At 38.9% G+C, this 22270-nt stretch overlaps 3 protein-coding genes across 8 annotated transcripts; 2 read left to right on the top strand and 1 right to left on the bottom strand.

The window, feature by feature from the left end:
* Positions 1–2: 2 nt before the first annotated feature.
* Positions 3–6019, top strand: si:dkey-21c1.4 (uncharacterized). Its single transcript, XM_053640477.1, has 5 exons — positions 3–392; positions 3115–4257; positions 4496–4606; positions 5003–5119; positions 5231–6019. The coding sequence occupies exons 1-5, from the start codon at positions 323–325 to the stop codon at positions 5257–5259; spliced, it is 1470 nt and encodes a 489-aa protein (XP_053496452.1). The 5' UTR covers positions 3–322; the 3' UTR covers positions 5260–6019.
* bicral (BICRA like chromatin remodeling complex associated protein) lies at positions 6004–14605 on the bottom strand. 6 transcript variants are annotated; one of them, XM_053640467.1, is made up of 12 exons: positions 14451–14605; positions 12520–12717; positions 12132–12177; positions 11710–11758; positions 11401–11466; positions 9904–11307; positions 9728–9788; positions 9554–9638; positions 9293–9438; positions 9110–9204; positions 8851–8953; positions 6004–8770 (listed from the first exon to the last, which is right to left on the bottom strand). In XM_053640467.1, exons 3-12 carry the CDS (start codon positions 12170–12172, stop codon positions 8301–8303), a joined length of 2520 nt encoding a protein of 839 aa, XP_053496442.1. In that variant the 5' UTR covers positions 12173–12177; positions 12520–12717; positions 14451–14605; the 3' UTR covers positions 6004–8300. The 6 variants fall into 6 exon arrangements, with proteins under 6 accessions (XP_053496442.1, XP_053496443.1, XP_053496441.1 ...); XM_053640468.1 differs by lacking the exon at positions 14451–14605 and adding an exon at positions 14184–14298; XM_053640466.1 differs by lacking the exon at positions 14451–14605 and adding an exon at positions 14184–14298 and having other exon boundaries at positions 12520–12720.
* Positions 14606–16945: 2340 nt separating this feature from the next.
* tbcc (tubulin folding cofactor C) lies at positions 16946–18522 on the top strand. Its single transcript, XM_053639866.1, has one exon. It carries the CDS (start codon positions 17015–17017, stop codon positions 18047–18049), a length of 1035 nt encoding a protein of 344 aa, XP_053495841.1. The 5' UTR covers positions 16946–17014; the 3' UTR covers positions 18050–18522.
* The last annotated feature ends 3748 nt before the right edge of the window (positions 18523–22270 follow it).

Raw genomic sequence — 22270 nt, forward strand, 5'->3', positions numbered from 1 at the left:
GTGGAAACTTCCGGGTTCCGCGTCTGACATTTTAGTGACGTACGTGTTGCGTAAAAGACTTTAAAGCATTGGCATTGTATACTGTAAATTTTGATTGCGTAGAAATGTATCTACATTTCCATGTTAACATTTGTAGATTAACCTTCCTGATAAAAAAATAATAATAATTAAGTTCGTGTGTAAATGTTTATTTCTATACAGGCGCTGCGAGTAGAACCAAAATGGGTCCTTCGTTTCGAGCGTGTTTTCTGAAAGCTCTTTGCTGCGAAATGAGTAACGGTGAATACAAGCTTGTATCTCTGAGTAAAGTTCTGGTAAATGTATGTGTTTATGTCATGTTTATATTTATCAAAAGGAAAATCGGAATTTAATGAAGCTCAAGATGAGCTTAGGTGAGTATGAGCCTGAAATATACTAACACGAGGTTTTAATTATTTTTTTTTAAATACAATTTTATTTTCTTTTTCATTCCTTGACGTCCAGCCCCAGAAATGTTCTCTTATATTAACAGTTTTTATATACACAAACACACACACAAACCCCAGTTCTGAAAAAGTTGGGACGGTATAGAAAATGCAACAAAAAAAAAAAAAAAGTCTTTTGAAAATTCAATTCACCCTGTACTATATTGAAAACACATTGTTTGATGTTTTACTTTGTGAATTTAATTTATTTTTGAAAATTTTCACTCATGTCAAATCTGATGACTGCAACACACTCCAAAAAAGTTGGGACAGTCGACTGTTTACCACTGTGTAACATCACCTTTACTTTTAATAACACTTAAGTGTTTGGGTGCTGAAGACACCAGTTGGTTAAGTTTAGCAAGTGGAATTTTCCCCAATTCATCCATTATACATTTCTTCAGCTGCGCAACTGTACTGGGCCTTTGTTGCATTATTTTGCACTTCATAATGTACCACACATTCTCAATTGGAGACAGGTCAGGACTGCAAGCAGGGAATGCTAGCACCCGCACTCTCTGCTTACGCAACCATGCGCTTGTAATCAGAATGTGGTTTGGCGTTGTCCTGCTCTGGATGGCAGCATATGTCGCTCCAAAATGTGTACACATCTTTCTGCATTAATGGTGCCCTCACAGATGTGCAAGTTACCCATGCCATGGGCACTAACACACCCCCATACCATGACAGATGCCGGCTTTTGGACCTGACGCTGATAACAGCTTGGATGGTCATTTTCCTCTTTGGCCCAGAGAACACGACGGCTGTTTTGTCCAAAAACTATTTGAAATGTTGACTCGTCAGACCACAAAACACGATTCCACTGTGCTACTGTCCATCTTGGCTGCGACCGAGCCCATGGAAGTTGGCGGTACTTCTGGACAGTGTTGATGTATGGCTTCTGCTTTACATAGTAAAGCCTTAACTTGCATCTGTGGATGCAGCAGCGAATGGTGTTGACTGACAAAGGTTTACCAAAGTATTCCCGAGCCCATGCCAGGATATCCATTACAGACTCATGTAGGGATGTCATGAGAACCGATACTTCGGTACCAAGTCAGTACCAACATTCTTAAAACGTGACGGTACTTGTTTTTCTGCAGTAGCGTAGGTTCCGGACCTGATGGGGACAGCAAATACGCGCAAGTGTTTTAGTCGGTCCAGAAGTGGTAAAGAAGAAGAAGAACGCCTACAAGCACACAGGAAAAACTACAGAAAATGGCGACAATTTTAGCTCCGCCCCGACTCGTTGAGAGGAAAGCTCGTAGAGAGGAAAGGTAGCGTCGGTTGCCGGTATGCAACCGATGCTGTCGTTCATTTCAAACAACAAACAACACCTGGAATTTGGCGAAGCACCTAAAAGACGGGTCCTATATTATGTTTGAGGCAGCTGGCATTGTGGCCATGAAACCAGCTGTTATGCTCCATGTAATGTTTGCGATAGCCATTCATTTGTTAACGATGCTAACACAATGCATGTTATAAACTATCTCCTAATGGGCCCCCATGCATCGCCATTCAGCCCGTGTCCTGTAAGCAAAATGTAGCCTAATGTCACTAATAATTATTCAAATGTTCATGCTTTTAATAAATCTTTCTGGCCTGCTACCATAACAGGGAATTTAAACTAATGCTTGCGTTCATAGTATAAGGGGTGTGTGTGTGCGTGCACCTTAGCACTTGTTATTAGCACTTAGCACTGTTTTATTAGTCATTGTCAGACAGTGTTTGATAACTAAAATATCCCCCTCTCTCTTTCTTTTTGCCAGTATCAGCCAGAGGAGGATGTCCTCCAGGAGTTTTTAATTTTATTTTTAATTTTTATTTATTTATTTTTAAACCACACCGTGGTATCGAGTATCGTGTACTTTTGGTGGTATCGGTACCAACTACTAGATTTTTGGTATCGTGACATCCCTAGACTCATGACAGTTTTTAAGACAGTGATGTCTGAGGTATCGGAGATCACGCGCATTCAGAAGTGGTTTTCGGCCTTGCCCTTTACGCACAGAGATTTCACAAGATTCCTTGAATCTTTTAATTATATTGTGCACTGTAGAAGGTGAAATGTCCAAAATCCTACTGATTTGTATTTGGGGAATGTTGTTCTCAAAATGTTGGATTATTCACTGACGCACATGTTGGCAGATTGTCGAGCTTCGACCTATCCTTGCTCTTGAAGGACTAGGCCTTTTTTGGAGGCTCCTTATATACTATGATTAGACGATTGCCTCACCTGTTTCACATCACCTTCTTATTTCAACTTGTCACATCGCTATTAGTCCTAAACTGCCCCGTCCCAACTTTTTTGGAACCTGCTGCATGCATCAATTTCAAATAAATATTTATCTTCAAAAAATTAAGCAGTTGATTAGGTAAAACATCAAATACCTTGTCTTTATATGTTTTTTGTTTAAATACAAGTCAAAGTACATTTACAAACCACTACTATTTGTTTGGTTTTTTTTTAGCATTTTCCATACTGTCCCAACCTTTTCAGAATTGGGGTTGTATATATAATACAACAGAACATTAGAACATATTTGCACACCTAAAAAGAAAGGATATTTTGAAGATCACATCATTACCTTTTAATGTTACAGTTACAAATATCATTATCTAAGCTATTTAATCTGTTTCTCTTGAACAGAGGCATGTCCGTTTTGTGGGAAGCCATTCAAAAGGCTCAAATCTCATCTTCCTCACTGCAAAATGTCCCCTGGGTCCAAGACTGCCAAAATCCCTAAAGAAATATCGATTACTACTTTTAAACACACAAGTAATAAGGATAAGACAAATAAAGTAAACACTGACACTAAACTAAATTACCCAACATTTCAGGCAGATTCAAAATCCCAGATGAAACCCAAATCCAAAAAAGTTGAAACAGTGAGTGTGGGTAAGGAATGCTTACAAAACACCTCCTTCACACTCAGAAGCATTGCATCCGAAGTCCAATCACCAGAAGGAATGAACACAGAAACTTTGAAGCCCAAAACCAAGTGGCATGCAAAAAGAGAGCAAGAGATGTTGAAACGAGCTAAACTGCAAACACAGACAAAAATCAAATTCACTTCAGTTTCTCAGCAGGAACAGCATAATAGTGAAACGTACAAAAACCCAGTAAAAGACATACCTTTATTAGAAAAAGAAATAGCCAGTGGGCAAAAAAAGCTTATGGGAACCAGTTTGACCTCTCAACTAACCACCAACAGCACTGCCTTAAATCTTTTACAAAGTGTTCCATGGACCACATGCTACCAGGATAAGCAAACTATGACAAAGTGCAATGCAAATACTAATGTATCAGTGCAGATACAAAATGGCCCAAAGCTGTTGACCAAAGAATATATATTGGATTCAAGAATAAAAGAGCAAGGTGTGTCTGTATTTCATACTAAGACTTGTGTGTGGGACCACATTAAACATGGACTTTATAAAAGGAGATATGACTGTGTTCCAGTGTTATTTCCCATAGTTTCAGCACACAAAGTGTCTTTTACTAAGTGTGTAAACAATTCAGAGTCTGTACTCAAGCCTCATACAGGGAATGATCAAAATGTTACTATGAAGATGTCCCCTGTACAGTTTCCGATTTCCCAAACCTCAGTCCAAAGGCCATTTGAAGACGTACTAACCTCACGATTACAAAACATGTCCGTTATGGCATACTCACCTGATATGGCAACAGGTTACGGCGGAACATTCGTCTTCTCATCTCATTCAGAAATCTCCTCTAATGAGAGTTTATTGATGAAGTGCCAAACCTCCAAGCCTTCACCACAAACTCAAGGTAGAGTATCCTCTTTAGTAAAAATTCACTTTACTACTATTGTGATATACAAAACACACAGTGACTCAAAAAATAAGAGAGAGAAAAAAAATCATTATCTTTTATCATTATCTTTTTATATGTTGAATCACCATTTCTTTAATTCATTCATTAACTTGTTGTAGATTAAGTTTTCATTATATAGGTCTGTTAAAACTAAGACCTTTATATCACAGAGTTTCTGTATCTGTCTGGGCAGGTTTAATGACAGAGCAGAGACTTGGAGATGTGAGACTTAATGAGCTGGTTTCTTGGCTTGGTGCACGAACACCAAAATCACCCAGAGAGGCTGTGACAATGTTTAACAAAGGTCTAGTTCTATTCCATTTTTTGGAAAATTATTCCATACGAGTTGGTATAGACAAAAGGTGCATGAATTTAATCAACGTTCCATGCAGTTCAGTGTTTTCCCATGAAATGTCATTCTAATTGTCTGATGACTTCTGGGAAAACACTAATGTATATGATAAATGGCATTATGCACCTGCTGTGTGAGAGTCCCAAAAATACTGTTAAATTTTAAATGGTTAAAGCACTTCTAGTTGTCCCAGTGGCTACACATACACTTATTCTACAGATGTTTTTTTAAGCCTTTATTTTTAGACTTGGGATCATCTCCTGATTGGTTAGAAATGAATACATGCAGCTACGGCAGCCCTTTGACGATAAGCTTCTAACTAATTCTCTGCACTTCTGCATCTACCAGGTTGGCAGTGGTATTACAGAAAGTACCTTGATGTACAGAAAGGAGGAATTGGTGGGATTGCCATTTTGATTGGTGGCTACTGTGTCCTGAGTTACATTTGGAGTTACCCCTACATCAGTAAGTTAATTTTAGATATAATTTCTTATTGAATGGTATATACAAGTACAAGAATACTGTTGGTCTATGATAATTTACTATTTGTTTAATCTGTGTTCTGTTGGTTTGTAGAGAAACACCGCTGGAGGAAGTACCACTAGAGTATTTGGAGGACATTTCTGAACCATGCTGACTTCCCACTACCACTAGAGTATTTGGAGGACCTCATAGGTTTTTGAACCATACTGAACTCAGAGTATTGCAATGTGTGAACTGGATATTTATAAAGTAATTTATTTAGAATTTTGTAATGCATAATGAATTTGTTACAAACTTTGACATACACAAACAAGTGTGAATACTAATAAATGCTGACTGCATATCAAAATATATTACTTAAACACTCCATATTGACTTGCTTCCAAATCACTGCATTTAGTTAATAAAGTTAACATAAATAAAATATTTGTGACTAAACCACATGTAACACAATCTTAGCTTTAATGATGAAATATGTGTAAACTGTGAAATAAACTGTGAAATTAACATCCATGGGGAGGAGGGTGGTGTTAGGAATATCCCAAATTTAATTCCTCTTATATTCATTTTTGAAATGCATGTAGAATGTAGTGCATTGACTAACATTACATTTGCTTTGGTTTTAAAGGCCATGACAGATGTAATTTAGTTAAAGAACTAACTTTTTAATTTCAACACAACCGACACATTTTTCCGCTTATTTCATAAACACAAATGATCAGTATTTATAAATGATAGATACTTAAACTAAAATGTAGTTTTGGTAACAAAAGAATCATGTACCACATGAGTTAACTGTTGTATTCAAAGTGAATTTAATATTGATTGATCTTTGCTGTTGTAGTGAGCACAAATGAAACAATAAATCAATATCTGACCATATATTTTGATTTCACATAAACAAGGTATACCCAACATAAAAAATAACTTCCTTTTTGTTTTGTTTTCCATACTTTTCTTACAAAAATTATAAATATTTTGTTGTAGTCTCATTTTTAATACAAAACAAATGTTTCAAATATTTTTTTTGTATGAAAATGAAATGTTACAAGCATGGTGACAACTTCAAACTTTCAAAACTAAGGTGTTAGGCTTAACTGAAGGCCACACACGTACCGTAAAACAAATAATGTTCAAATTGTTTTCACATACACACCCCTAAGGCAAAAAAGCCCCTCAAACAAAAAGGACTTCAGGCTGAACCTCCTCCACCCACACAAGCTCAGATCACAGACATCACATCATAGTACAACTTCATTTTGTTCATCATATTTGGTTGAACTGCTGGGAAAGATATACATATGCAGTATAGTGTTGTTGATTAAGGAAATCATATTTTAGGCACAAGCAACCTTTCTATACCAACAAGCAGACACAAAAACATACATATGCATAAATGTATCAAGCCATTCACTGCTGTTTATGCTGCATTGGTCTCACTCCTGTTGTTAGATTAAACAAGTTATTAACTTGTTATACAAACAGTCAGAAAAAAAAAGCCACAGTCAGAAATTTCAGAACTACGAATTTACAGCAAAGAAATCCCTCAATGCTGCATATCTTGAACTTGAAGGGATCCAGTTTGCTACCTAAAATTCCTAGCTAGAGCTCTGAATGTAATGTACTATTTTCCCCCAAAAGAACCACATTTCTAAGATGATCTAAGCAGTTTTGTCTATATTTCTAGAAATACTACAAAAATCTATCTAAAATATTTTGGCTCACAGCAGTTATATAGTGTAGAAATCTATGTACTTAACATTAACATATGATGATTGATGATTATTCTAATTCTTTCAAGAAGTATCAAATTATATAAAGTAGCTTTAAAATTTGTGATTGTGGCTTTAAAATATGTTCTCATGATAAAATTAACTTGGTGGACATATGGGTAACTTGTCACTCTCTGTCAAATAACCAAATGAGTAGGCAAAGCATTATGTCTCCTCCACAATATATGAAGATGTTGGTACTTCAAAGCATTTACCAAATACCAAATAGTGACTAGAGACAATCTGCAGAAAACACGGTTGTCTAAAAGACACTGTGTTTATGTGTGCAAATGTTAATTGTTACAACCAAAGAATGAAAACCACAGAGAGAACATAGCCTGACCAGCAGGGAACACCAGCCACAAGGGAAATGAAAATGTTTGAGACAATATCTCTCTGGGCTCATGGAAATGCAACCTACAGTTCCACATGAGCAGGTTTTCTATCCAGGGCTAGAAGCAGCTTAAAAGGGAGGGGGGAAAACATCATTTCAAAAAAATGAATAAAGCATAAAAGAATGTAACATTGTACCCTCAATCTGAGGACTTAGTTTCCCCTGCAGAAAAAAAACACTCAAAGTGAGCTTGTCTCTGTGGACAGGAGGTCACATACCTGTAAGGTACAAAACTAAATGCTAAATAAAAGAAAATGAGCATCGTCATTGCTCTTACAACAGCATTCAATTCCTCACCTGGACTGCATAGTTTAGGATTTCAACCAGTTCAGTCATTCAGCTAATTTTCAAGCATTTCTATAAGTAAAGCAGAAATTTAAAAGAAAGAAAAGACAAATATATGCAGTGCAAGGAGGTTGTGGGACAGGGATTGAATATTACCACTGTAAAACAACTGAGAGTGCCTATATTTAGATGCCTTATTTGGTCAGAAACTACTGCAACAATCTCATCAAAAGATAAAGGACAGTCATACGCACTGAGTCTTATGAAGGGCTGCTTTTCCAGACACACAATACCTGCCTACACCTAAACTAAAAAGGACACAAAACCTCCACAGATAGTGTAACTTAATACAAGAGTAATTATTGATCTGATCAAAGAATCTCTATGAGTAGGTATGTTCCAGAGTTACAGATAGACAGCAACTAACACACACACACACACACACACACACACACACGAATAATGTGTAACCAGCATTTTTCAAACATCAGACCTTACTGCTTTGTGTGGGTGCACTTCCAAAAAGGCTTTCATGTAAACGTCTCCAGAACAGTAGGCACAGTCATTTTTTTTCCTCTACACTGCTTAACATGTACTAAAGGGACACTGTGTGCACAAACATTTATTTTGCTGAAGTGCATTCTTCAGTCTCACATGTTGCAGGATTCAACTCACGATTGTGACAGTATCTAACACAATAAAACAAAAAATGCTAACAGTCTAATATACTATTCACCGCAGCTTCAAGCACAGAATCGGTGTCGGATAGTTGGACATGACCATGATCAAGTGACTGGAGCTGTTCAGATGGGTAGAAATGGCCAGAACTGTGCTGAGAATGGCTGGGAGATGTGGAGTAGTGGGCAGGGTGAAAGTGTTGGTGGTGCTGGCTGCTGCTGCTGCTACTGATGATGTTGGATTTCGTTTTCTTCATGTCTAAGCTGCCCTTACTGAAGGTCTCTTCATGCCTTCCACCTCCTGGATCCTCAAAAGCTGAATAGGCTTCTGTCCTATAAGCAGGCTTTATATGGCATTCTGTCCTCTCTCTATATGCTTGCGGTGTGTCTTGGCTAGGAGAAGTCTCCATCAAACTGGGGATCTCCTCATGACCAACTGAATCCATGGCCCCTGAGTTTGAAACCAACTTCTTAGGTCCACAGCAGAATTCCTCTAGAAAACCATCTGCAACACAGAGGACAGAACAGTATGATATATGTCTAAAATAATGAATATATATTTAAATAGTTAATGCATATTTTTACCTGGGTCTACAAGTAACATTCGTTTGTCTTGAGTCAAGTTGTTCCGTTCCTCTTGGTTGAATGTCCTGTCAATCATCACGATTTCTGATGAAGGGCTGGACCGCTGTAAGAGTAAAATACAGAGCCGAGGAACGTTTATAGGTTGTGCTCCTAAGCATAGGCAGAAGATCCCTGAAGTACAAACTCCATGATATAAAACACTTCTGGAACAGGACTAGTGATCGGGTTGTTTTTTAAAGGTACTTTGAAGTAAACCTACCTCAGCCTCCACCATGAGCAAACGCCTGTATTTGTTCACCATGGACTGTGTTCTCATTAACACTTGTGTGGCAACTGCCTCAAATTCTTCATCCACTGCACAGATAAACAGCACAAAAAGCTTGCATTAAAAACCTCCCACAGACACACTTTTAGTGTGGGTTAAAAGTGTAGAAAATCATACCTTTGGCAAAATCCTCCTCACAGGGTGGCTCCCCTTGGAACACATGATAGGGCAGAAATCTCTCAATGACATCATTTAGTGAAGTGAAGGGTGTACGTTCTGGAGACATGACCCTCTTATGAGCCTTCCTTAGCTGCTCAAGAACCCTGTAAAAATGTGTAGATTACGTAATAATGTTTTGGATATTAATATAATAATAGTTATCAATAAAACAGAGAGAAGTACAATGGCAAATGAGTTGGGATCTATTGGGTCACACACATTCCTCCTCTGCTGAGCTGCTGATTTTCAGGTCTCTTTGGAGTAGTTAGAAGAAGGGATTCCTGGTTAGCAGGAGTTTTCACACCTGAGAATTGAAACATTTTCACAATGTTTAAACTTGACAATTAGCAGAAAAGTAAAAAACAAAAATGGATATGTAATACATAGTCATACCTTTAGTACCAAGAATATTAAGCAGCTGTGTCTGAGCTTTCTGCTTTGGTAATGTGGAATCCTTTTAAATCAGTAAAAAAAATGTCTTGTTTAGAGTTACTGATAATAAATTTGATACAGAAAGAAGAAGAAAAAAGTTAGTGGCAAAAGCATGAGAATACTAACAAATGTCTTACCTGGTTGAAAGGTACCTGCTGCTTTTCAAACTGTAGCTCTTGGACTGCAGTTTGTGAAGAGTTTGTGTTGTTTTGTGCCACAGGCACCAGAAGACGCTGTCCTGGGCTAACAGATATCTGTAGATGAGTCTGGAGAGTCTGGCCTGTGGAGTTTACCATGGTGAAACGGTTTGGTGCCTGCAAAGACTGTACAGCGGTTGGAGTGGGTGATGCATTGGCAGTCCAAACTTTGGTTGTGACAGCAGGCCTCTGAGCAACCTGCATTACCCCTGTAGGAGAGGCTTGCCCTATCTGGCTTGCATTAACCATACCTTGATTCACTATCATTTGCCCACCAGCTGCAAAATTTTGCCCAGCAATAATCTGCATAGCTGTATTCTGATTAGTCAAGATAGAGTACGTAGTAGTGCTAGTTAAAGATGGGTCACCCACTTGAGTGTTGGTTTGAAGCACCTGGCCATTCACTGCCTGGAGCCCATGGACAGTGCTGCCAGTGGGTAGTAAAAACTGGCCCTGGGGAAGACTGGCCTGGACTTGTGGTTGTCCTTGCTGTCCAAAGGGAGAATGGACTACAATGCTTGTGGCCTGACTCACTACTTTTACCTGCTGGGTAGTCTGTGGAGATCCATTGGCTGTGTACGCAATAGTATTGGCTGGGTTTGCAATAGTAGCAGTGTTGGGTTGGATCCCTAGGTTGCTTATATTGTACACAGTTTGTCCACCTGTCTGGAGGGCCTTAGGCTGAATAGGTCTGACCAAAGACTGTGGTACAGGGCCTCTCTGAATGATAATATTCTGCAGCTGTATTGGCCCTTTATTGAAGGGAACAGATACCTGCCCAGGTGTAGAAGGAACAAAAGCTGTACTCTGCCCAGCACTGCCCATCACTGCATTTCCACTAGGCCTCACTAGAATCTGAGGCCGCTCCACGCTTTTGATAGTCATCATGGAGGGACTACTTCCATTAAGAGAGCTCACTAACTGAATGTGTCCTGCTGGTCCATTTGGTAACGGCAGCTGGGGAACTTGCTGAAGAAAAGCCTGAGGTTGTGCCCCAGCTAGGGGCATTGGAGCCACCAGTCCAGTTCCTGAAACACCTCCAAGTCCTCCAGAGACCAGCTGCTGGGGGAAGGTTGCAGTGGCAGGACACAGAGGAGCTGGTTGAGAGTCCAACAACGCCTCTTCGGCCAATGTCTGTTCCGTGATATCTGCCTCCAATAAAGACTTCTGGAGGATATCAAAAGGTTGGTCCTCATTACCAAGATCAACCCCGCCACTTGGGGAGACGCCACGCTCAAGCTCATCTTCAATAAACTGAAGGCTGCTGGAGAGTCCAGATTCACCAGCCTCACCAAACTCTTCCAGATGATTGTGGCCAACTTTAAGTCCTTCATCTGAGCCACCCTAAGCAGGAGAAAATAAATCAGTAGAATTTTAGTGTCATTTCATCATACTGAACTAACTGATTATCTAGATTCTAATGGAAAACATTCTTACTGTGTCATTTGTGAAAAATGAGCTTGCAGATTCATAAGCTGCGTTTGTCAGGTCATCCTCTTCTATCTGTTCAAAGGTCACAAAATGAATGCCAAAAAAAAATCCAGGGCAACCACCACAATGCACATATTTTCTTATATATAACATTTAGTCCTGAAGAGTTTTATTAGCTAATAAATAGTGAATTGTGTGTTAGATCACGGAAAATGCAAAAGTAGAATGTTGTACAGAAAATTTATTCCAGAAAATGAAATGTTTTACAATAAACAACCAATACACACTACCACTGAAAAATATTGACAAGCTTACCGATTTGCTATTGGGGCCATGAAGATAGTCATTTAGAGCTTGTACATCTCTGTTTAGAAAAGAAAATGCATAACATGGTCTGTGGCTAGAGGATATGGTCACAGCAAAAAGCTGTTCTGGTTAGAATCATGTATCATTAAATCTAACATGCATTATTGAATCTGTCTGTGCAATAGTGAAAATGCATTTTCTTCAAACCCATCAATTTATTCATAGCTTGTTTTTCATTAATTGCAGCATTAATTCTAAATTTTCCCAGTTTAGAAAAAAGGTATGAAGCAAATTTATATTCATCAATCTTAGTATTTGGTAGTTATTATTTATATATATCAATGGTTCAGCTTTTAATGCTTCAAATTTTGGTCCAGATAGTATATCATAAAGGTGAGTGATAAGCAGTAAACTTCAATAATCCAGCTCACCCAATAAAATCCAGAAGACGGCGATCGTCTTCATCATCCATGACACCTAAAATTAAGAAAAACATACTTGTAGATCTGAGCTTCTTCCCCTGAAACATGGGGATATCATGCCACATTTTTATTTATAGTGAGGAAAGATAACTCCTTTACAGTATTTTTGTGCAACAACATAAACTCAAATTCAGTTGATTTATTTAACAATTTGACAGATTAAGCATTCATAGCATTACATCCAAATGTTTTCACTGTACTCTTAATTGACTTTTTTTTCTAATACACATTTGCACTAGTAAGATCTGACAGGAATTTAAAACGTGAGAGGTGAAATGTAGTGCGATGAGTTTCTGGTATGTTTACCATGATCAGTTATAATAAGCACAAACTTAACTGTATAATGAATCATCGTTTTGTAAGAAGACTGTGGGTCAAGGGGATTTTGCTGGTACTGTAGCAGAATGTGAAGGGCTTGCTACTCAAGTGTTTGTGTGGGGGACTTTGTGCGTTTGTCCTCGATATTTTCATACAACACAAAGCAGCTCCTCGTGTTGAATGTAAAATGGCGGCTGCTACCTGAAACTGCGCCACTCTGCTGAAAGCACAGACAAAATGTACGGACACCACGATGTTAGATCGCTGACAAAAACACTTTTGGCGTGGTACGAGAAACGTATTGGCATACGACAACCTGACTAAAAAAAAAACTTTAAAAGCTATAAAGGACTGGGACTAAAGCACAGACATGTGGGGGACGGTCCTTCAGGAAGCTGCTATCATGAGGGGTTTTTTAAAAATATATATATATATCATTCATTATTTTTTTATCGTCGACACACGCTCTCACAAACGGAAAAACGACTAGAAACCATTAAGACGCGTTTTAAAATCCCCTGCCAATGTAAAACTGGATAATTTATTGTAGAGGCAGATGTTGATCAACTGTTGTTCAATTCGCTTTCTTCACTTTCACATAACCACAATAAAATGCTTATTTATTAATATTCGTTTAGGGTTTTCTGTACATATAAGGTCGGAGAGTAGCCCGACTAGACGTACATGCGGCAGGCTTGGCCACTGTGTTGTGTGTAATGGCTGCTTCACGTCGTAGTCGTTACACTAAAATAACATTCAGAGTGAATGTAGCCCAACACGGTCAGGCTACTATATATTTATAGCCCTATATATATATATATATATATATATATATATATATATATATATATATATATATATGTATATTTTAAACAGCAGTTGTTTGGTTAGTCCAGTAACGTTGAGACTTTTCTAGACAAATAAGGGAAGAGATGTCGCTTTCCTTCCTCTCTTTGAAGAAGAAAAAAAAACACAGCAAGCTAGCAAAGCTAGCTCTTCGATTGTTGCAGTCAGGGGGGCGGAAAGGACACGCAGCAAAAAGCATCAACCCTCAATATACATCCTAATTTAAACTCTGGCAGAGAGGGGGACTGTTCACTCTCTATCTACACTCGGATCTCAAACTGAAAGCTCTGCCGTGGGCTTTTTTTTTTTTTTAGCTTAGCCATAAGGCACGGAATAGCCGCGATTGCACACAAAGGCAGCTCCGAGAAAAGGGAATACGACCAAAAAAGAGAGCCTTTGGGTTTGTCCAGAAATAGACCGAATCGTGCAGAGGTCAGTGGAGAGCTCGGTGATCCTGCGCTTTATTCCTGCTCAGGTGGACTCTCTCAGCGAGGACACACACGGCCACCAGTGGACTAGCGACCGTTCACAGGTTTGATATGATAGGCATCATTTTCGGATGCTCGTCTAAACAAACACAATCTACATTGTTGTTTACGAGAAGAAAGCAGATAAACCTAATCAATCTTAGCCTTTTCCCCCCTTTCTTTAAAAAAAAACAACTATTGGCCTGCTCAGGAGTGAAACGCTAGCCTGCTACGTTAGGTTTCCCCCTCCTATCCAGAAACGGGTCCAATTCGACGACAAAACATAACGAAGTAAGCCGTGTCGAACAATAAATATTTATTTTCATTTGCATAACATAAAGACGACTTTGAAAAAGAGGCAAACCCTTACTCCTGTCTCACTCCTCTTGAAACCCAATATCTCCATTTGGCAACTTTTAATTTGCTCCCCCTCCTCTCCACCTCCACCTCCTCCTTCTTCTTCTTCTCCCTCTCCCACTCATATATTTTCCCCTCACTGTCCTTGCTCTGTCTCAGATAGATTTTTCTCTCCGCGCTCACTCTTCCCTCCCAGAAGGAAGGGGTGGAAGGAGGCCGTGTGTGTTTTTTCCTTGAAATTTTTATCACAAAATTATAATACACTCAAAGGGAAACTCACCGTCATGAAAAAGCAGTGCAGTGTCACCGGGGTTTCCTCGCCATCTCTGCACGGGCCGCTGAGGCAGCGTTGCTCCAGCAGAAGGCGCATCTGCAGCCCTGAGGGAAACATCACCACCAACTGTAGCCCCAAAACACCACACTCACTCACAAACACTGTGCCACATCCACTTTACACTCAACACTTCACATAAACACATACAGGATAACAAAAGGCTGACCTTTTAGGTCACGGTGATGCCCTACAATCAGTCCAGAGTTTAGTTTAACGTTTATGCTCAGTTGGATTATTAATTGCATTTCAGCGATAGGGGGCGGAGTGTCGACTGGGACCACACCCAAAATCATCTGCTATTGTAATTATTATGGTGCCTGGTATACCTCAGATTAATGGGGCTGGGAATGTATACTATATACAAAAAATATACTTAATTTATGAACAGTGCCATTGAAGGGTGTTTATTTATTGTATGATATATTGATGGATTCATTTTTTTCTTAATTTATTTTTTATTTTATTTGTTGTATTAAATAATTTCAATAAATATATGTAGCCAATGCTGTTCATATTGTTATTTTTTTTTGAAAATGTATTTATTTACTGCTTTATTGTTAATAATAATAATAATTATTATAATAATAATCATCATCATCATCATACAATTTGTCAAATTTACATCAAGGTTTCACAGCCACGGTGACATGCATTCATTTGGAAATTAAATGTGAAATTGTTAGTTTATTTTTTGTGTTTACAGTCTTATGTTTACATTGTTGTAACCCCCCCCCCCCCCCACCCACCCAGACAATTAATAAAATTTACAATGGCAGTGAAATAAAAATGTCTTGCATGACTTGTTTTACTGTCACAGCAACAAACCGAACTTTTTTCCTTTTTAATATTAAAACTTTTTTTCTACACAGAGTAATACTTGTTTCTCAGTGTAATTCAGTGAAGAAGCTGGGTCTATGATTGAGGAGAGAACTTGTAGATGTTTATCCCCTTTTGCTTTTACATAATAATAATAATCACAATACAAAGAAGTACACACAGAAGATAAGATAATCCTAACCAACTTGTTAGAATGGGATAAAAGTGATTTAAACATTCTATAAACAAATTGCCTGTATTATGAATTGTTATAGTTTTTATAGCATTCTTGTAATGTGAGAATTTGCTGACACAAAGTAATGTTTGGATTTCAAGACAGACAAAATTACATTTGGGGAAAGTACACTCACCATCCAGTATAATAGGAACACCTGTACACCTGTTCATTTATGCAGTTATCCAATCATGCGGCAGCAGCACAATGCATAAAATCATGCAGACACAGGTGAAGAGCTTCAGTTAATGTTCACATCAAACATCAGAATGGGGAAAACTGTGATCTCTGTGACTTTACCCGGCATGGTTGTTGGTGCCAGATGGGCTAGTTTAAGTATTTCAGAAACTGATCTCCTGGGAATTTCACACATAACAGTCTCTAGAGTTTTCACAGAATTGTGCAAAAAGCATCCTGTGAGTGGAGGGTCTGCAGGCTAAAACACCTTGTTGATAAGAGAGATCAGAGGAGAATGACCAGACTGGTCTGAGCTGACAGAAAGTCTTTAGTAACTCAAATATACACCCTTTATAACTGCAGTGAGAAGAAAAGCATCTCAGCATGCACAAAACATCAAATTTTGAGGTGGATGGGCTACAACAGCAGAAGGCCACATTGGTCCCACTCCTGTCAGCCAGAAACAGGAATCTGAGGCTATCATGGGCACAGACTAACCAAAACATTTGACTGGAAAAAGACCAGGTGATTTTTTTTTTCTAATCTTCAACTGTCCAGTTTGGGTGAGTCTGTGCCCATGATAGCCTCAGATCCCTGTTTCTGACTGACAGGAGTGGAACTAATGTGGTCTTCTGCTGCTGTAGCCCATCCACCTCAATATGTGATGTTTTGTTCATGCTGAGATGCTTTTCTGCTCACCAAGAGTACCAACATCCATGCAACAGTTACAATCCCAGCAATCACATTTTTCCCCAATTCTGATGATCAATGTGAACGTTAACTGGAGCGCTTGACCTGTATCTGCATGATACATATAATTGGTTGGTCAGATAATTGGTTGATTGGATAACTGCACAAATAATCAGGTGTACATTTATTTAATTAATTTTCACTATTAAAGTGACAGTGAGTGTATGTTTGTAACATTTAGCTTTTTTAAAAAAAAAAAAATCTTTATTTTGTTTTTACTTTTTGCACCTTATTCAATGGATCCTGATCATATTTTGTACAATAAACAAACAAATAAATAAAAAATAACTTAATTGTTAACCAAAATCATTTTACAATGCTCATTACAGAATGTACAGCTCTGTAGATGACTCAGCCGCTTGGTCTCCATGGTTTCGTAACAGACTATGCGGTAAGATTGAATCCACCAATCACAACGTCACTAAGAGGAGGGGGGGGGGGTTCGTCCAATGACCATTCAGCTTTTTTAGAACGCGCATGAGCTCGGCTCTTTACTTCCTGGCTGAGCAGGAGGCTGTTTTTTTTAATCAACATGGATGAAACTCCAACGAAACCGTGTCCAAGCGACGCTGTAAAAATCCCTGAACGCGTTTTACGCCGGGATCAGGCGAGACTGGAAGAGTTAGAGCGCCGCAAAAATGCCAAAGAGAGCCAAGCGGTTTCGGAGGAAAAGATCAGTTACTTCAACGCCACGTTTAGCGCGGAGAAGGCTGCTATCGAGGAGTTGCTATCAAGCTGCACCGAGACCGACCACCAAAAAGCCACGAAGGCTTTAGAGGAGGCGACAAACATGATCCAAAACATCCAGAAGTTCGTGAATGACAGCACGGTATTTCTAACACAGTACGAACTGAGACAGGCACAAGCATCTCTGCAGCAATTGCAAGAGTCCATAGCTGAGAAAAGAGCAGAGGTGATGCCCAAAAAGAAATTCGCTTTCCGGTCCCGAACCGCCGTTGCGAGTCAGCAGCCTGCAGTCCCTCCCTCCAGCAGTGAAGGAAAACCAGAGGTAGATCCCGGTCATTCTGCGGTGGATTCTGCGATCCCTGCTGAACAGTGTAGCTTCTCAAATGCCCACAGTGAAGTATTAATCAAACAGTCAGAAGAGATCCAGCAACGGGATGTACTGTTGTCTCACCTGACGAACTGCAAGGTGAGACTTTATGGCTCACCAAGTACCCTGCATATTAAAAATGTGAAGGGTTGCCAGATCCTCAGTGGGCCTGTGTCCAGTTCAGTTTTCATTGATGAGTGTAGAGACTCCACTCTGGTATTGGCCTGTCAGCAGCTGCGCACCCACAACACCTCGTCGACCCGAATTTACCTCCATGTCACTAGCCGAGCAATAATAGAGGACTGTCACGGAGTCTGTTTTGCTCCTTTTAACTGGACGTATCCTGCACTGGATGATGATTTTCGAGTGTCTGGACTGGACCCCAAAAGAAATAATTGGTCTCAGGTGGATGATTTCAACTGGCTTGCTGCTGGAACGCCTTCGCCTAACTGGACTGTAATTCCAGAGTCTGAGAGGATACCTTGTTGGGACGCTGCAGAGCCCGAAGCATGATCTGGCATTTGTATTCTTCTAAACTGAAATGTTCTTGATTAACAATGTAGGCAAATTCTGATCGTCATGCCTCTACTAACAGATTGCTCTACTTAATGAGATGTCTTAAAATCCACTTTCAAAATAAACATGGCCATGTTAAATTAATTATGACTTTCATTCATTATTCACTAGGGGTGTAACGATATATCGTGGTACGATATATCGCGATGCAAAAATGTTGCGATATGTAGAGTTATGGCGATGTTTAAAAAAAATTGTTACGATATGACTTCCATTTTATCCTATAGCTTGTTTGCAGTCATGTGATTCTGATGACATGTGAAATTCAGAAAGAGAGCAGGAAGTGAAAAGCAGAATGGAGAAGATGGAGGAAAGTCCGTACTGTACTGGTTTAGATACTATTACAAAAGAAAGGTATAAACAGAAAATCACAACATATGTTGGACGTGATCCTTATGTTATGAAGAGGAGCGATTTTCTACTGAATTGAAATACTTGTGTGTCAACGAGGCGGTCAATATAAGCAATTACCTTGTCCTCCAGACATCCTTCTAGTCCAGAAAACAAATGGAAAGCTTACAAAACTATGGAGGCATACAACTTTTTTGTTAGTGGATGGGTCAACAACCTTGGTACTAAGGTGCTCCACAGTGATTATTGTTAGGTTTTTGCCTGGGTGAGTGGCATTACTTTTTTGTCCTGTGAATTAACCTAGCAACAAACATTAAACGCTGTTGCGCCTCTCGAGGTTAGCATTATGGTTGTTTACGTTATTAGTTAACCACTCTCAAAGGTCCGCCAAAACGCCACTAAAGGCCTGGATCAACGCGAAACAATTACTTTAACTTTACAAAGTTTGGAAACAGCTAATGCTACATAAACATAGCATATGTAAGTTGTATTAACTTAACCTTGGCAATGTGGTCACTGCACACGAGCATTATCCGACTTGGCTCCTCCCGACCGCAGACGCAGCCACTTTTTCCTGTCAATTTCTTGAATTTTCCCCCTCATGAACAACAACTTTTGGTACACGATAAAAGCTCCTTGTGGTTTCTTGGTTTGATCAATTTGAGCAACCATAAACGATGCAAAACATAGGCAATTTGAGTTTGTGATGGTGCTTCCTATGTAGAAAATCACTTCCTGCCCTCCATCTGCATTTCGCACCACAACAACGCAGTGACGTGATGCAAACAAGATATTGGTTGAGCTACCAACACATGACCTACTCTGTACCTGCGTCAAGCGTGCATTCACAGAAATCGCTTGAACTGAGCAGAAGCAGGGCAAAATGAGTTTGGCTGAAACTGAAATTGAAATAGAGGATGCCCTGTCCAGTTATTAGTCTGGCAGCATTTTGGTTTTTCCAGATATTCGACAGGAGGATGGTAAAAAACAAACAGACAAAACACAAATGTTGTGCCAGTATTCTAAAAAAATAAACACTTATACACAGCGTTGAACATTACAAATATGCTGTGTTTTTTTAAAACGGCACCACAATGACAAACTCCTGCAACTAGTGCAAGTGTGAAAAAGAGAGTGAAAGAAGGCCAACATCTAAACGGTGTAGTTTTGCTTCAATGTGGTCTCAGTAAAGTGCAAAAGCTCAAGAATTAACCAGGTGCATCAGAGTTTTTATTGCAAAAGACATGAGACCGTTCTCTGTTGTCGACCATGTTGGATTTTGCGAATTGGTTAATGTACTGGATCCCAGGTACTATATTCTGTCATGCCCGCACTTCAGTCAGGAGGTAATTCCAGCCCTGTACAACAAAGCTAAAGCAAATGTGACAGAGATTGTGGCAGAGAGGCAGAGAGTGTGGCAATATTAACTGACGGGTGGACTTCTAGGGCTGTTCACTGGACAAGAAAGACTACATCTATAACTAAAATGAAGACCGCCATCCTGCAAAACCTCTCAAGCAGATACACAGAGGAACAGGATTATCTGCTAGAGGGCACTGCCTTGAACCCCAGATTTCGATTGTTGCCCCACTTATTCCCAGAACAACATGTAAAGGTTTTCCACGGGTTGAAGAACAAATCAAACCAGTTACAGCAGGTATGTCTGCATTACTAATTGTGTGAGAATCTGTGGATTTTCATTTGTGTGCATGTGTGTTTGTGTTTGTCACTCCATTTGCATGTTTGTGTACTTTGTGCAGACCTTTATGTGTGTGTAATTGAAACTGTACTACCTTATTTATTTATTTATTTATTTATTTATTTATTTATTTATTTAAGGCTGGCACTGTGGAGCAAAATGAAAAGAAGGCAGGAGGTGCCAGTGATGGAGATCCCATTAATGCAGCAGATCAGAGAGATACAGCACACAGTGCTGAGCAAGAACAGCCACCTAGCAAAAAGACAGCACTGGAAAATCTCCTTGGTGCAACTTTTGCTGAACCAGCAATCACCCAGCACAAAAGTAGGATAGAAGTAGAGATTGACATGTACAAAAAGGACACTTCTATTCCCCTCACTAGCTATCCACTGAAATGATGGAAAGAAAATACTCAAAAGTATCCACTTCTTTCCCCTCTTACCAAGGCTTACCTCACAGTTCCAGCAACTTCTGTTCCCAGTGAATGTGTTTTTTCTACAGCAGGGAATATTGTAAATGTACAAAGATCCCAGATTCTGCCTGAAAATGTAGATATGCTGATTTTTTATTGTTTTTTTGCAAAAAAAAAACAACAACCTGTAAGTAACCCAAACAAACCCAAAAGCTGTTTGTGTTGAGTTGAACTTAATTGAACAGAACACTATTTATTTTAATGTTTTGTTTTTTATTTTTGTACTTTTACCGCTTTAAGTTCTCTCTTAGGTTTCAACTATCTTAGTTCTAATTTCATGTTAAAATTCAATTTTATTCACAAAATTTCACAAAATATAATGTGTGATACATCTTTTGGATATGAAGCTGGATCACGAACAGTTGGTATTGATCCATGCTTGAGAATCAACTTTTTCGCATTTCCTGATTTATATTGACCCTCGTTCACAAAGCAGTTTGGTGTAAAATGATTCCCACAAACTTATACGAATGTAGCTTTTTTGGGGGCACATTCATAAAAAAACTTCTCCACAGCATCTTCAGTGGCTCTGATGCCAGGAGTACATGAAGACTCTTATGTTCATTCTTATAGCCTACAACAGAGCACTTACAACGCTTACAAAGCTGAGGCATTCTTATCACTGTAGCTGCTCCAGTGCGGAGAACATGGCGGACTGTGTGGGAGGATCTATGCTAATAGGGCAGAGTCCGTCACCAGTCATGGGTGGGGCCTGTTCCAATGTGACATCACATTGAATAGAAAACACGAACGACTGATTTTGAGACTCTGTTTATGGTTTATGGGGAATATAAAAATAGGAGTGGGTGGATTTTTACCATTGTAGGGTGGTTGTGTACACACACTGCCGACACACATTTATGTTCAAACACCATGTAAAAGTACATTTTGCATAATAGGTCTCCTTTAAAGGTAGGAATCAGTGTGGTACAATGTGACCTAGATTTCCCACATACACATAATACTGATGTTTACTTTTCACGACTTTGAATGACAAAGTTCATCAAGGAAACCCATATGTACAAACACAGTTATCATATTAAAGCATCTTTTATAGGTTGCATGTTATAATTTTAGATGTGATCTCAAAATAATTTATCCTGCTTTCAGATGTTATTATTATAATAAAAAAATAAAAATTCTGGGGTGTTAGGCTTTCACCCCACCCCACTGGAAAATTGCATGAATAAATTCTCATCCAGCCAGGACTAATTAATTTCAGTTGTGCTTTTTGCCTGTTGAGGCAGATGCTGAGTGTTTATTTTTTACTAGTAGGACAAGACACCTGTGCATTAGAATCAAAGAATGCTTTAACATGAGAAAAACACCAAATGACTGAATGCTTGTTGGAAAATGGTTTTGACAGGTAGAGATCTGAAAAAGCATTCCAAGTGACCACATCGAATCAAATATACATTAACACCTTTAGCAGAACACATTATTATGTTGCACACATAGATAAACACATTTTATGTAAATAACAGTATCACAATAAATGTGTAGATTGTGTAATAAATCTTGAAATCTTGATAAATTGTGTAAGATTTTATGTGATTAGTTTTTTTGCTTAATACACAACGTGTGCTTTATAGTAGATTTGAATGTCTGTTTTTTGCCCATCAGGGAAGAATGTATA

This window comes from Ictalurus furcatus, chromosome 13 (assembly GCF_023375685.1).
Source record: "Ictalurus furcatus strain D&B chromosome 13, Billie_1.0, whole genome shotgun sequence".
NCBI classification, from domain to species: Eukaryota; Metazoa; Chordata; class Actinopteri; order Siluriformes; family Ictaluridae; genus Ictalurus; species Ictalurus furcatus.

Coding starts and splice junctions, on each gene's coding strand:
- si:dkey-21c1.4 (XM_053640477.1), top strand. CDS start 323: ATGTGTTTATGTCATGTTTATATTTATCAAAAGGAAAATCGGAATTTA. Junction 4,607..5,002: donor TGTGACAATGTTTAACAAAG/GTCTAGTTCTAT, acceptor TGCATCTACCAG/GTTGGCAGTGGTATTACAGA. Junction 5,120..5,230: donor TTGGAGTTACCCCTACATCA/GTAAGTTAATTT, acceptor GTTGGTTTGTAG/AGAAACACCGCTGGAGGAAG.
- bicral (XM_053640464.1), bottom strand. CDS start 12,172: ATGGATGATGAAGACGATCGCCGTCTTCTGGATTTTATTGG. Junction 11,759..12,131: donor CGTCTTCTGGATTTTATTGG/GTGAGCTGGATT, acceptor TTTTCTAAACAG/AGATGTACAAGCTCTAAATG. Junction 8,771..8,850: donor AATGTTACTTGTAGACCCAG/GTAAAAATATGC, acceptor TCTGTGTTGCAG/ATGGTTTTCTAGAGGAATTC.
- tbcc (XM_053639866.1), top strand. CDS start 17,015: ATGGATGAAACTCCAACGAAACCGTGTCCAAGCGACGCTGTAAAAATC.